The sequence below is a fragment of the Hemitrygon akajei genome, chromosome 7, assembly GCF_048418815.1.
Source record: "Hemitrygon akajei chromosome 7, sHemAka1.3, whole genome shotgun sequence".
Lineage (NCBI taxonomy): Eukaryota > Metazoa > Chordata > Chondrichthyes > Myliobatiformes > Dasyatidae > Hemitrygon > Hemitrygon akajei.
In genome coordinates this window covers 16925777-16940153 of record NC_133130.1, presented here as the reverse complement: position 1 = coordinate 16940153, position 14377 = coordinate 16925777, and the positions used below count along the sequence as shown (strand labels likewise).

At 46.6% G+C, this 14377-nt stretch overlaps 1 protein-coding gene across 5 annotated transcripts in view; it reads left to right on the top strand.

Annotated features, from left to right (window-relative positions):
* adgrg6 (adhesion G protein-coupled receptor G6) overlaps positions 1-7431 on the top strand; it is a 161718-nt gene extending 154287 nt beyond the window's left edge. For 4 of the 5 annotated variants that reach the window (XM_073050438.1, XM_073050437.1, XM_073050435.1 and 1 more), the window contains one exon: positions 1992-7431. In XM_073050438.1, the coding sequence (XP_072906539.1) occupies positions 1992-2170 (179 nt within the window). In that variant the 3' untranslated portion in view covers positions 2171-7431. The remainder of the gene's footprint in view (positions 1-1991) is intronic. The other variant, XM_073050439.1, reaches the window with a different exon arrangement.
* Positions 7432-14377: the final 6946 nt, after the last annotated feature.

Sequence of the window (14377 nt, the reverse complement as noted above, 5' to 3'; positions counted from 1 at the left end):
AATATTGTCTGTTTATTCCCCTCCATAGATGCTGTCTGACCTGTGGAATTCCTCCAGCATTTTGTGTGTGTTCTCTGTACATCACCTGTAGACACTTCCCCTTCTCACCTTAAGCATATGCCCTCTAGCATTTGGCATTTCAGCACTGGGTAAAATAATTTGACTGTCTACCTTGTCTATGTCTCTCATAACTTTTGAACCCTCTACTAGGTCAGCCTAAAACAATGTATAAAACAACGCAGGGATGTCCAACCTCTCCTCATACACCCCCTCCCTTCTCCACAACTTAGAAAATGCTGGTTTCCTGACACTGTCTGGTCCAGGTGAAAGGTTATTAGTCTGAAATGTTCTCTCTGCTTCACTCCGTCTGGATGCTTCCTGACCTGGTGAGCATTTCTGGCATGGTCTGATTTTGTTTCAGGTTTCTGGCATCTGTGGGCTTTTCTTCCCTTTCCAGTGTAATGAATGGTACTGGCTCAGTGGGTGGGCTCTCATGCCTAAATCAGCAAGTTGTGGATCAAGTCACACTCCTCAATTTGATCTCTTTTTTCCTTCCTTTAACAAAAACACCTTTATTACAAATTGCTTTCAATAACAGTGACTGATACGAACACTAACGTGAATTAAAATGCTCCCATCCCTGTCCAGGATGACGTTTATCCCCTTTGGTTCAGAACCATCCCTGCAACACCTCCATGGTACCTGTGGACACTGCATGTTCCCCCTCCATGGTTACCCAGTCATGGAAATACCCCCAGAACATCACCAGACAGTGCACCCTGGCGGAACCCTCTGCTACCCATGCCCAGGACACATAGATAGCCATCTTTGCCTGCTCCAGGAGCACGTTTACTTGGACATCCTCTCCCTCCTTGGCTCCTTCTGACTGGATGGCCGCGTATATACTCTACCACTCTAATAAAGTGGTCACTAACTGTATGTTCATGTTCTCCTCTGCCGTAGCCCATCCACTTCAAGGTTCAGTGTGTTGTGTATTCAGAGATGCTCTTCTACACACCACTGTTGTAATGTGTGGCTATCTCTGTTGCCGTCACCTTCCAGTCTGGCCATTCTCCTCTGACCTCTTTCTTTAACAAAGCATCTTCACTCACAGAACTGCCACTCACTGGATGTTTTTTTTTTTGTTTTCCGCACCGTCTCTGTAAACTCTAGAGATTGTTGTGTGTGTAAAAAAAAAATCCCAGGATATTGGCAGTTTCTGAGATACTCAAACCACCCCATCTGGCACCAACAGTCATTCCATGGTCAAAGTCACCTAGACTACATTTCTTTCCCACTCTGACATTTGGTCTGAATAACAACTGAACCTCTAGACCATTTCTGCATGTTTTTATGCATTGAGTTGCTGCCGCATGATTGGCTGATCAGATATTTATGTTAATGAGGAGGTGTACATGATACGGCCACTGAGAGGAAATAGGCTAAAATGCAGGCAGGGGCTGCCCCCCGAGAGTCATTGGTGGTGTCCAGAGGCCAGTATTTAAACCTCCCTCAATGTAACTAAACAAAGATCCCCTGCTTAATTACTGCTGTCCGTGAGATCTTCCTGGGTCTGAGTAGGTTTACTATTGTCATGTACCGGGATGCAGTGAAAAACTTACCTTACACACTGCTCATACAGATCCGATCATTACCCAGTGCACTGAGCTGGAACAGAATGAAACAATAACAAACCAGAGTACAGTTCCAGAGGAAGTGCAGTGCAGGCAGACAATAAGGTGCAAGTTCGTAATGAGGTAAATTGTGAAGCCAAGAGCCCCTCTTGTACCAGAGGTGCATCCAAGGGCCTGATAACGGTGGGATAGAAGCTGTACTTGAACTTGGTGGCACATGCTTTCGGGCTTTTGTATCTTCTACCCGATGGGAGAGGGGAGAGGAGACCCGTCCAGGGAGGGTGGGGTCTTTGATGATTCTTGTGCTTGCCAGTTCAGTTGCAGGATTAACCGTACCTGTTCCTTTCTCCACACCAGGTGGCCTCTTAGCAGCTGTGACCTCATCGAAATTCGGCCAATTGGACGCCTGCCAGGAGCCTGTTGTTCCTGTTCACAATGTCCTGGACAAGGTGACCAGCTTCTACCCGACCCACTCTGACAACTTCTACAAGAACATCATGATGTCTGATAATTTCAGCCATAGCACCAAGTTCTGACGCCTCACGCCCGCTGGTAGGGACGTTCTGGAAAGAGGCGGAGGGGAGTCTTGTGAAAGTGCCGGCCATTCTGATACGGGACAGGGGAAGGGTGTGGCGGGTTGGGGAATGGTCACTGGTTGGGGGAGGGAGTGAATGAAAGACCAGAGATTTAATCATAGAGTTCAGGTGACTGTGTCCTGGTCAGTTGGTTAATGGACATCAGCTAAACTCTGCAGATTATCATCTTCTATCCACTCTCTTTCACCAACGTTTCCATCACAGTGGGCCATTTCCTGCACTCAGAGAGGGCAGGGGCGAGAGATTGACCTGGGTTCAAATCAGCCAGATCCAGCAGTGGAATGAGTCCTCCTCCCACACTTGGGTGCCACCCAGCACCACCCACTTCCTCCCACCCTTGAGAAGTTGACAGAAGGTGGAAGTTTTGGGTGAGTGATACTTGTGGAGCGCATGGACTGGAGAGGGCTTCAATGATGTTACACTGGGGGTGTCTTTGTGTTGTTTGCCGTGGGAACCTCCCTCGGTGGGAGAGGTTGTCCCTTTGCTCGCTGTACCTGCCTGACGCAGGCACGAGAGACCCCTGAATGGGGGGAGGGGTGCCTCATCCCAATGGGGACAGAATCCACTAATAAAGGCCCGGGATTGGAAGGAAGATGGGCCAGGCCACTAAACTAGAGCACACAGGGGCCATTGGTTTGTACATCCCATCCAGTGTGTACATTCCATTAGCAACATCATAAGACTTTAACGCATAGGAGTAGAAGTAGGCCATTCGGTCCATCAAGTCTGCTCCACCATTCCATCATGGCTGATTTATTACCCCTTTTAACATCACTCTTCTGCCTTCTTCCCATAACCCTTGACACCCATATTAATCAAGAACCTATCAACCTCCACTGTAAATATACCCAATGATTTGGCCTCCACAGCCGTCTGTGGCAATGAATTCCACAGATTCACCGCCCTCTGGCTAAAGAAATTCCTCCTCATCTCTGTTCTAAAGGGACGTCCCTGTACTCTGAGGCTGTGCCCTCTAGTCTATTTATTAAACATGTTTTTGTTCGACACGTCTGGAAGTATAAAAAGGATTTCGTCATGGATGGGTTGTGGAAATCAGGGAATGGTTCTGACTCAGACCGAGTCCTCCAGCCCACTGAATCCATACTGGCTCCATCAGCCTCGTAGTCCTTGCCTGGAGATGACCTTCCCTCAGAATTCCAACTGAATCACTCTCAAATGCCCTGATTTATCTTGTTTCCCACCAGCCTCCAGGTAGCCAGCTCCAGATCAGCTGTTGTCTATTTTCCTTCACGTTCCCCTTTGTGGCTTTTTCCACTGAGGTTGGGTGGGACTACAACCAGAGATCATGGGTTAAGGGTGAAAGGTGAAAAGTTTATGGGGAACATGAGGAGAAACCTCTTCACTCAGAGTGTTGTGCGAGTGTGGAGTGAAAGGCCAACGCAAGTGGTGATGCAAGCTCGATTGCAATGCCTGAGAAGTTTGGGTAGGTACATCGAAGGTAGGTGTATGGAGGGCTATGGTCCCAGTGCAGATTGATGGGAGTAGGCAGCGTAAATGATTTGGCATGGACTAGATGGGCTGAAGGGCCTGTTTCTGTGCTGTGCTTTTCTATGACATTATGTGTCTTCATCAGATAGAGTAAACAAGATCAATGAAAAATTTCACTGAATTCTCTAACCTCCCGTCCCATTCTTTCTCCTCCTGATCTCCCCCGTTCCTCCTACACCCAACCCAGTCCCCTTCTAATATGTATTCTCCTCCTTCATTGCTGCCTCCTGAGCTCCTCCAGCATGGTAGCGTAGCGGCTAGCACAAAGCTTTATCGGTGCAGGCGACTAGGGTTCAACTCCCACCGCTGTCAGGAGTTTGTACGTTCTCCCCGTGACTGCGTGGGTTCCCTCCGGGTGCTCCGGTTTCCTCTCACAGTCCAACGATGTACCAGTTGGTTGGGTGGGGGGTGCTTGGCAACGTGGCCCAACGGGCCGGCAGAGTGCCTCCCTCATCGATCAGTTCCACCCACTACCACTGCCCATCACCCATACGTCCCTGCACCCTGTATTCCCCTCGGCCCTCCACAACTCCCTCATATAACATAGAACAGAGAACTGTACAGCATTGGAACAGGCCCTTCGCCCTATGATGCTGTGCCAAACCGGCTAAAAAGGAATTCAAAAGCACCCAGATACTAATCCCTCCTACCTGCACCATGTCGAAATCTGTCCATCTTCCTCACATCCTTGAGCCTATCTAAACCTCTCTTAAAAGCCTCTAATGTATTTGCCTCTCCTGTGATAGCAGGCAACGCATTCCAGGCATCGACCACTCTCTGAGTAAAAAAAATTACCCCTCACTTCCACCCTGAATCTACCCTCTCTCACCTTCAATGCATGCCCTCATTTCAACCCTGGGAAACAGATACTCCATGTCTACTCCATCTATGCCTCTCATAATTTTATAAACCTCTACCAGATCTCCCCTCAGTCTCTGCTGTTCCAGAGAAAATGACCCAAGTTTACCCAGCCTCTCGTGATAGCACGTGCCCTCTAAACCAGGCAGCATCCTGATAAACCTCTTCTGCCCCTCTCTCTAGCCCCAACATCCTTTGTGTAGTGGGGCAACTAGAACTGAACACAATACTCCAGATGTGGCCTAACTAGGTTCTTGTTAAAGCTGCAGCATAGTCCCTCACTTAATTCTGGGAGCCACCTTCCTCTCCTATCAGATTCCACCATCTTCAGCTCTTTATGGAGATGATAATTGGCTCTATTTGTCACTTGTGCATTGAAGCTGTGAAACGTGCAGTGAAATGCGTCATTTCCTCAACAAACAGCACAGTCCGAGATGTACTGGGAGCACCCCGCAAGTGTTGCTTCAGGCACTTTTTTTCCTCAAAATGACCCTTTGTTCAGACGCAGAACGCAGAACGCAACTCAAATTCACACTCCCCAATACGACGACAGGAGGATAGAGTCCTTGATTGCGACAACGACCAATCAGTGAAAGTCAGCCTGGGACTGGTTTCAGCAGACCGCTAGGCGCAGATTGCTTTGACTCACCGTAACGGAATCGAAGCCCAATCACTGGCAGTTGAATGCTGGACCACAGGCAGAGGCTGAGGGCTTCCCAAGGGTAGTGCATAGAGGCAGAGAGGTGGCTCAGTAGTGTAGTGAGTGGACCTGCTGCCTGATGGGTCCAGAGCACTAGCGTAGCTTGGCCACAACCTACTAACCTGTAGGTCTTTGGAATGTGGGAGGAAGCTGTGCTCATGTGGTCACAGGGAGAACATACAATGTCCAATGAACACAGGTCATTGCCACTATAAAGCATGCCACTCTCAGCATTTTCAGACTACGGTACACATAAAGTCATAGAACACTACAGCACAGAAACAGACCTTTCAGCCCATCTAGTCTGTACTGGACTACTAGTCTGGACCTGCACCCAGACCGTAGCACTCTGTACCCCTCCCATTCATACACCTATCCGAATTTCTGTTGAATGTTGAAATCAGACTCCTACCACCACTTTTGCTGGCAGCTTATTCCACACTCTCACCACCCTCTGAGTGAAGAAGGTGCCCTTAAATATTTCACCTTTCACCCTTAACCCATGACCTCTAGATCTTGTCTCACCCAAGATCAGTGGAAAAAGCCTGCATATGTATTTTCCCCACTGCTCTGTTTTCAACCCCCAGCCCCTCTCATGAACAACTATTAAACTGAGAGTAGCTGGTTGTTTCTTGGAGCCCACTGTACCCAACTAAAACAGGTAGACAACAAAGTCAGTGCCTTGGCTGTGAAGCACTTCAGAATGTTGCAGGCAGTCCTTCGTCTCACTGGAGCCAATTCTCAGTGGGCCCATGTTGCTACAGTCACTCCCTTTTCCTCTGAATATCCCTGCCATCCGTTTAAAAAATAGAAAATACCTTGAAACTGTGACTAAAATTTGCAAACACATTTGTTCCAAGTTCCCTGTCCTCTTTGTCCTGCAATACCAACATCCACCTGGTGGCGGCAGTGATGAACTGGGAGCTGATGGTCACCCCACTCGCCATACGCGCACCACTGCCACCTCTTGGAGACAGCCTGGTATTGCAGGTCCTCTCTGAATACCACCTGTAGGTTACACCCAGGAGAACAGGAATGCCGAGCTTCCAGTCTGGCACAGAAAGGCCGCCAATGTGTTAGTTCTCACCATGGTACATGTGTCAGACACCATTATTAGTCAAAACACAAAATAATTGTCAGTCAGAATTACGTGCGTAAAAACAATGAACTTGAAGTAAATTGGGATGCAGCATTGTCCGACTTTGGACACGAGATTACAGCGCAGCTAACGCTGGCTTTCTGTGTTGCCTTCCGTTCATGCCTTGAAAGACTGCTGATTGGGAAATATTTGCGAAAGCTGACAGCTTGTGGTACACCCTAGGGTGATTTCTGTGACATGGCATTTGTATATTAAATACAAATCTCCCAGCCTGTTCCTTCATGTCAGCTCACTGATAAAACTTGCTTTGACATGTCTGCAAGTGCACATGTGACACTTAAACACACCTCCTCTGTAAGAACGGGGCAAGCTGGATCCACCGTCTTGACATTCCCGGTCACAGGCGCCAAGTGTACTTTGCAGAAGCAATTACAATACCTCACTTTTCCCCCTTTTCCATTCTAATGCTACAAAAACACATTTTTTCTCTTATATGTGCTGTGAATTTGATTGTTTTTAGACTATAAGACACAGGAGTAGAATTAGGCCATTCGGCCCATTAAGGCTGCTCTGCCATTTCACCATGGCTGATTTATTATCCCTCTCAACCCCATTCTCTAACATATTTATTTAGAAAATAATTATGTTGGAAATACGTGAACTTAGCAGCCCAAGATTTTAGATTCCACAAACTAGTCTTGTTGCAAATATTAATTTGACAATCATCGTGTTAGCTGAATGTTTTGTTAAGTTTAGACATTACTACTGTGTAGTACAGTGCATTTATATTTTTTATATGATGTTGTGTTTTTCCCACGTTATGTCTTTCCACCACACCCTTGCCTTCTATTTGCTGATTGTAATCTGGTTACTCTTGTAAATATTTATTTATTGCAGTCTTCTGTGTCTTCCCTCAGCTCGTTGCGGTTTCCCTTCTGAAGTGTTGATGTATTTCAAATTCAGTGAAAGCATTTGCTTTCAGATCCCATTTGTCATTGTAAAAGTGCAAATAAACACAAGCTTTGGATGTGCAAATGTGATGTGTCTGATTGGGTGGTTAGGGTGGGAGCAGGTACTGATGGTGGGGGGGGGGGGTGGGAGAGCGTAAATACCCGTACTTAACGGCTCGTATGGACGTACAATCAGTCTGTGTATTTAAGCCATCTTTGTCACAAGCACGGAGTCTGGGTGCCCTCACAGGAGAGCAGCTGAAAGGGGTCAGCAATCATATTCATGAGAATACAGACAAGAGAAAATCTGCAGATGCTGGCAATCCAAAGCAACACACACACAATGCTGGAGGAACTCAGCAGGTCAGGAAAAGCGTGAACAGTTGGTGTTTCAGGCTGAGACCTCCCAGCAGGACTGAAAAGGAAGGGGGCAGCAGCCAGAATAAGGAAGTCAGGGGAGAGGGGAAGGAGTACAAATGAGCAGGTGAGGGGGGAGGTAGATGAGTGGAGGAGGGTGGATGAAGTAAGAAACTGGGAGGTGATAGGCGAAAAGGGTAAAGGGCTGAAGAAGAAGGAACTTGATAGGAGAAGAGAGTGGAGCATGGGAAAAGGAGGAGGAGGAGGGCCACCAGAGGGAGGTGATAGGCAGGTGAGGGGAGAAGAGAAGGGATGAAAGTGGAACCGGAATGGGGATGGGAAAGAGAATGGAAAAACAATGGGGGAGGAGAGATGTTCATGCCATCAGATTGGGGGCTACCCAGATGGAATATGAGGTGCTCCTCCTCCAACCCGAGTTTGGTTGATGAGGCCATAGATAAACATGTGGTTGCTTTCCTTGGTGGTAGAGATGGCTGGTTTGGTGGGGTGCTGTCGCGGTGAGATGTCTGGATTAAAGGAGGTGGGTGGACAAGCGAGGAATTGTTTTCTTGGGGAATAGGAGACTGAGAGCTGACCTTATAGAAATGTGTAAATTCACAGGGGACATAGGCAGATTGAATCAAGAATGAGAGGGTGTGGATTTAATGTGTGTTGGGAGAGATTTCATAGGAACCAGACAGTCAATATAGATTGAATGAACTTAGTCTTTTCCACAGGGTTGTGGAATCAAAACCCAGAGGGCAGAGGTTTGAGATGAGAGCTCAAGGGGAAATATTTTACATAGAGGGTGGTATGTGTGTGGGATGGAATCCCAGAGAAAGTAGTCTGATGCAGGTACATTAACAACATTTAAGACAGTTGGGCAGGTACGTGGCTTGGAATGGTTATGGGCCAGAAGCAGACAGCTTGGGAGCGGCATCTTGATCAACATGGATCACTTGGGTTGAATGACCTGATCCCGTCCTGTACTCAAGATTGTTTAATGTCATTTCCAGTAGACGAGTGTAAATGAGAATGAAATAATCGTTACTCCAGATCTGACACAGCACAGAAAAATGTAAGATAAAGAACACGATAATAATTAAAAAGCAATCAATATAAATACATAAGATAACTTATATATATGTAGATTGGCTATGTGTCCATAAAATGAGACTAGGCTGTACATAAGGTAACTGACAGGATAATAATAATAATCATAATAGTGATAAGTAATGAAGATAAATTAAGAATAAGTAATAAAGATAATTATAAAGTAGCATTGGGTTAGTGGGTGGAGGTGTTGATCAGCCTTACTGCTTGGGGTAAGTAACTGTCTTTGAGTTTGGTGGTCCTGGCATGGATGTTATGCAGCCTGGGCAAACGGTCCATGAGCAAGGCGAGTGGGATCCTTCATGATGTTACTGGCCCTTTTCCAGTGGGTAGGCTGGTGCTGGTGAGGCATTGAGCAGCTTTGACTTGCCATTATAGAGACTTCTTGCCCTTTATGGGTACTCATACCACCAAGCTGAAAGACGTCCTCTATCCCACTGCTGCCAGACTCCTAAATAGATCTCTTGAACAATAAGATGGACTCCTGACCTCACAATCTACCTCAGTACAATCTTGCACCTTATCGTCTTCCTGCACTGTACTTTCTCTGTAGCCGTTACACTTTATTCTGCATTCTTGTTGTCATGCCTTGTTCTACCTCAACACACGGTGTAATGATTTGATCTGTATGAAAAGCATGCAAGAAAGGTTTCTCGGTACATGTGACAACACTAATACCAACACCAATCACTGTTCCCTCCAAAACAAGAGAAAATCTGAAGATGCTGGAATTCCAAGCAACACACGCAAAATGCTGGCGTGACTCTGCAGGCCAGGCAGCACCTATGGAAAAGAGGGCAGTGGACGTTTTGGGCTGAAGCCCTTTGGCAGGACTGAAATGTCGACTGCACTCTTTTCCATAGATGCTGCCTGGCCTGCCGAGTTCCTCCAGCATTTTGTGTGTGTTACTGTTCCCTCTAAGCTGCGCGGCTCCCACACAAGTAGCATTTGCGGCCAGGCAGCAGGAATTTTCCTTTATATAATGTTAATATTAAAGCGCACCTGCAATGTTCAGGCCATGTCAAACTTTCCCTGCTCAGAGCAGTGGCTGGTGCCCACAGCTATAAAATAAATTAGAAATGTTGCAGTTATTCACCAAGGCCTCTCTGTCAGAGGGTCATATTGAGTGCCAGCATCATACAGCACGGAAATGCGTCTTCAGACCCATGAACTCCACTCTGGACCATGAATCACCTACTAACACAAATCGTCCAATCCAATTCTATTTCACTCTCCTTACCTCACCTCTCCCCCACCCCCCCCCCCCCCCCCCGATTCTAACACTCACCTGTGTACAAGTGGATATTGATAAGTTTCTGGCCTAAGGTAGAAGGAGTCAATCTTAGAAAACCTAGCACATTTATTTTTCAACATAGTCCCCCCCTACATGTACACACTTAGTCCAGCGGTTGTGGAGCATACGGATCCCTTCTTTGTAGAAGTCGGTGTCTTGGACCTCCAGAAAGTGTCCACAGCAGGGGTGATTGATTAGTTCATGGCCGAAGGTAGAAGGAGATGAGTTATACAGCTCTCATTACATGCACGTGCAGTTCAACTCTTTGAGTGATTACGCAGAAAGTTTGAAGTTAATAACTTTTGTGGTATTTCTGTTCCAGATAATTGAAAATTGCAAGTAAGCACTGTCTGAGAAAATGGACAACATCGGCCTTCGTGCAGTCATCCGCTACCTTCGTCTCAAGGGCTTATCACCCGAGGAGGACCACGAGGACATGGTGGCAACACTAGGGGAGGGTGAAAAATAAATGTGCTAGGTTTTCTAAAATTGACTCCTTCTACCTGAGGCCACGAACTTATCAATCATCCCTAAAGCAACAACCTGCACATCCGCACAGGAGCCCGAGCTCCTGGGGAGAGCCAAGCTGCCACAGGGACAATGTGCAATCTCCACGCAGGCAGTACTGGTGGTCAGGATCGAACTGCGAGGCAACGGCTCTACTTGCTTCGCCACTGTGACAGGAGCCAAAGAGAGGAAATCAGATAGGGGTCTTTGCTGAGCCGTGCGTACCTCCACTTTACATCATTCTTCACTTTCCTTTTTACTCCTCCATGCAAGTGCGTCTTTGTGGATATGCATGAGTGCATGCATGTATGCGTGTGTGTCTCCTCTCTCACTCTCTCTCTCTGCACTTTCTCTCTCCTTCTCCCTCCCTTTCTCCCTCTCTCCTCTCCATCTCCCTCTCTCCCCCCCTTTCTCCTTCTCTTCATGATCTCACATTTGATCATAACTGATTTATTATCCCTCTCAACCCCATTATTTTGCCTACTCCCTGAAGCCTTTGATGCCCTTATTAATCAAGAACCTATCAGCCTCTGCTGTAAATATACCCAGTGATTTGGCCTCCACAGCTGGGTGTGGCAATGAATTCCACAGAGTCACCTCCTCATCTCTGTTCCAAAGGGGAATCTTTCTGTCTGGGCTGAGCTCTCTCCTCACATAATCTAGGTGTTTACCCACTTTCCATCACAGAGCCATCAGCATTAACTGATATATCTATCTCCTTCTCTCATACCTTGCTCACCTGTGAACCCTGTAGTTACAGTGACCAATGGGTGAAAGGGCACATGCTTTATTTACAAACGATGCTCATTTCGCACTACATTTGACTTCCTGCTGCTGGAATTCCCTGCAAGCTTTGGTAAATTTTGTGATGGCCATTGTTGGATTTCCAATTTCGATACAATATTGGGGCAATCCCATCCCCTGGGAGTTTGCTAGCTCAGATTCCCTCTAACCGACAAATTCTTTTCAGCCCAGAAGGTATGATTTTGGAGTTAAGGCTGAAGTTGGGAGCCGTAGTCATGGAGTTTTACAACTTGGAAGCCTGCCCCTTATGCTCAATTGGCCCATCCCAAGCATGTCCCATTTGCCTGCGTTTGACCTATGACTTTGTAAGTCTTCCCAATCCATGCACCTACGGAATAGTCTTGTTACTGTACCTGCCCCAATAGCTTCCTTCGGCATTTTGTTCCACATTGCTATGATCTTCTTTGTTAAAAAAGTTTCCACTCAAGTTTCTGCACTCCTCATTGTTCAGAATTGGAAATATAGAAACATAGAAAACCTTCGGCCCACAATGCTGTGCTGAACATGTACTTACTTTAGAAATTACCTAGGGTTACCCATAGCCCTCTATTTTTCTAAGCTCCATGTACCTATCCAAGAGTCTCTTAAAAGACCCTATCATATCCGCCTCCACCACCACCGTTGCCGGCAGCCCATTCCATGCACTCACCACTCTCTGAGTAAAAAACTTACCCCCGCCATCCCCTCTGTACCTACTTCCAAATACCTTAAAACTGTGCCCTCTCGTGTTAGCCATTTCAGCCCTGGGAAACAGCCTCTGACTATCCACACGATCAACGCCTCCCATCATCTTATACACCTTTTGAGGAGTTATGGAATCATGTGAATATATCAGTTATTAACTCAAGCAAGAACCAGTTTTCAGTTCTTGATGTAAATTGCAAGCAGTAATCAGTTTGAAGTTAAAGGGACACCAGTCTGGTCTGTGGAGCTCAGGATGGCCCACAGAAGGGGGTTGGCTGGTAAAGGATACAGTTTGCAAAGTGAGGTGAGAATGAGGCACTCTCGTTCATCAGCCAACTGTTTTATGTTAATTGGCCTGCATCAAACCAGGCAGCAGTTGGCTGAGTTAGTGCTACAAGTTCAAGGAAGCCTGCAGACAAGACTGATACTATCACTGAGCACATCAGATAGCTGATCTATCAGTAGTTGAGAGATTTGTGTACACAGAGAGATCAGCCCTCACAACACCAACATGGGCATCTGGCTCTCTGTCCTCAGAATTCTTTAGACGACCTGTGTGAATGATTTTCTCCAGCGAAGTCGTTTGAACCTTCAGTGGTGTCTTATCAATTTCAGCGTTGAGGATTTGTGAGGCACTGACGAGGCCACACTTTGAACATTGTGAGCAGTTTTGGGCCTCTTATCCGAAAAAAAAGGATGTGTTGACATTATAGACGGTCCAAAGGAGATTGACAAAACTGATTCCGGGATCGAAAGGCTTATCAAATGAGGAGTGCTTGATGGCTCTGGGCCTATACTCACTGGAATTCAGAAGAATGAGGGCAGATTTCATTGAAACCTAAGGTCTCAACAGAATGGATGTAGAGGGCATGCTTTCTCTGATGAGGGAAGTCCAAGACCAGAGGACACAGCCTCAGAATAGAGGGGCAATCTGTAGAATGAAGCTGAGGAGAATTTCTGTCGCCAGAGAGTAGTGGATCTGTGAAAAGGCAGAGCAGACTTGATGGGCAAATCCTCTAATTTTGCTCCTTTATCTTACGTCCTTCCAGTGTAAATACGCACCTCAAAGGAACCGCTTGTCAGACACAAAAAAATTGAAGTAAACGTACTGAATCTCCTGTTGTACTTTGACTTTAAGGGTGTAAGAATACGATGTACTGTCTGTTTGTTGGATTCTACTGAAAGAGTCTCCGGAAGAATGTTTACTTGTGTGATGAATAAAGACTTCTGTCTATATCACCAGCTTCAGTGTCTGTCCGGTAATTTAGATTATAGTCACAACACCCATCAGCTGGAAGTTCCTGGGCGTCCACATCTCAGCAACGATGACACTGACGATAGGCAGTGATGGTGAAGGTTGCTAGGAAGCCCAGACTGAATCCCAAAGGTCGATCTGAAGTCCAGAGTTTGAGGCCCGAAGGCCAGAGCCCCGAGACTACGAATCTCTGCATGTCTGCTGGAGGAGTCGAAGGTCCAATTTACAAGTCCACTGGAGGCTGGAGGTCGAAACGGCCTATCTGGAGTTAGAGGTCTGTGTATGTGCACGGGTTGATGGGATGGAGGAACGGGGTTTGTTTACCTCTTGTTATTTTGTTGCTTGTTGTGTTTTGTGTTGTTCTGACGAGCGTTTCAACTTGTCCTATCACAATAATTCCCTCTCTTTCACTATTCCCCCTCTCCAAACCTTCAAACTTTCATGTCTCTCTTTCCTGGCTCTGTTGATGAGTCGCAGACTGAAAATACAATTTCTCTCTCCTCAGACCTGCAGAATGCTTCTAGAATTTTCTGACATTGATGCTCTTCCTTTCACCAATAGACCAGCCAGTTCCATGATCGAACAGTCTAGGGGTCGGTACCGAAACCCAGAGCCTGCAGGTCAATCAGAAGTACGATTGACGAAAACTGATGGCTGAAACCTGGAGACTGGAGGCTGGGGCCTGTCCTGGAGTTGGGGAACTCAGGTCAAGTCACTTTAATTGTCATTTCGACCATAACTGCTGGTACAGTGCATAGTGAAAATGAGACAATGTTTGTCAGGACCACGGTGTGACATGACACAGTACAAAAAACTAGACTGAACTATGTAATAAAAAAACAACACAGTAAAAGTTACACTAGACTACAGACCTACACAGGACTGCATAAAGTGCACAAAACAGTGCAGGCATTTACAATAAATAATAAACAGGACAGTAGGGCATGGTGTCAGTCCAGGCTTCGGGTATTCAGGAGTCTGATAGCTTGGGGGAAGAAACTGTTACATAGTCTGGCC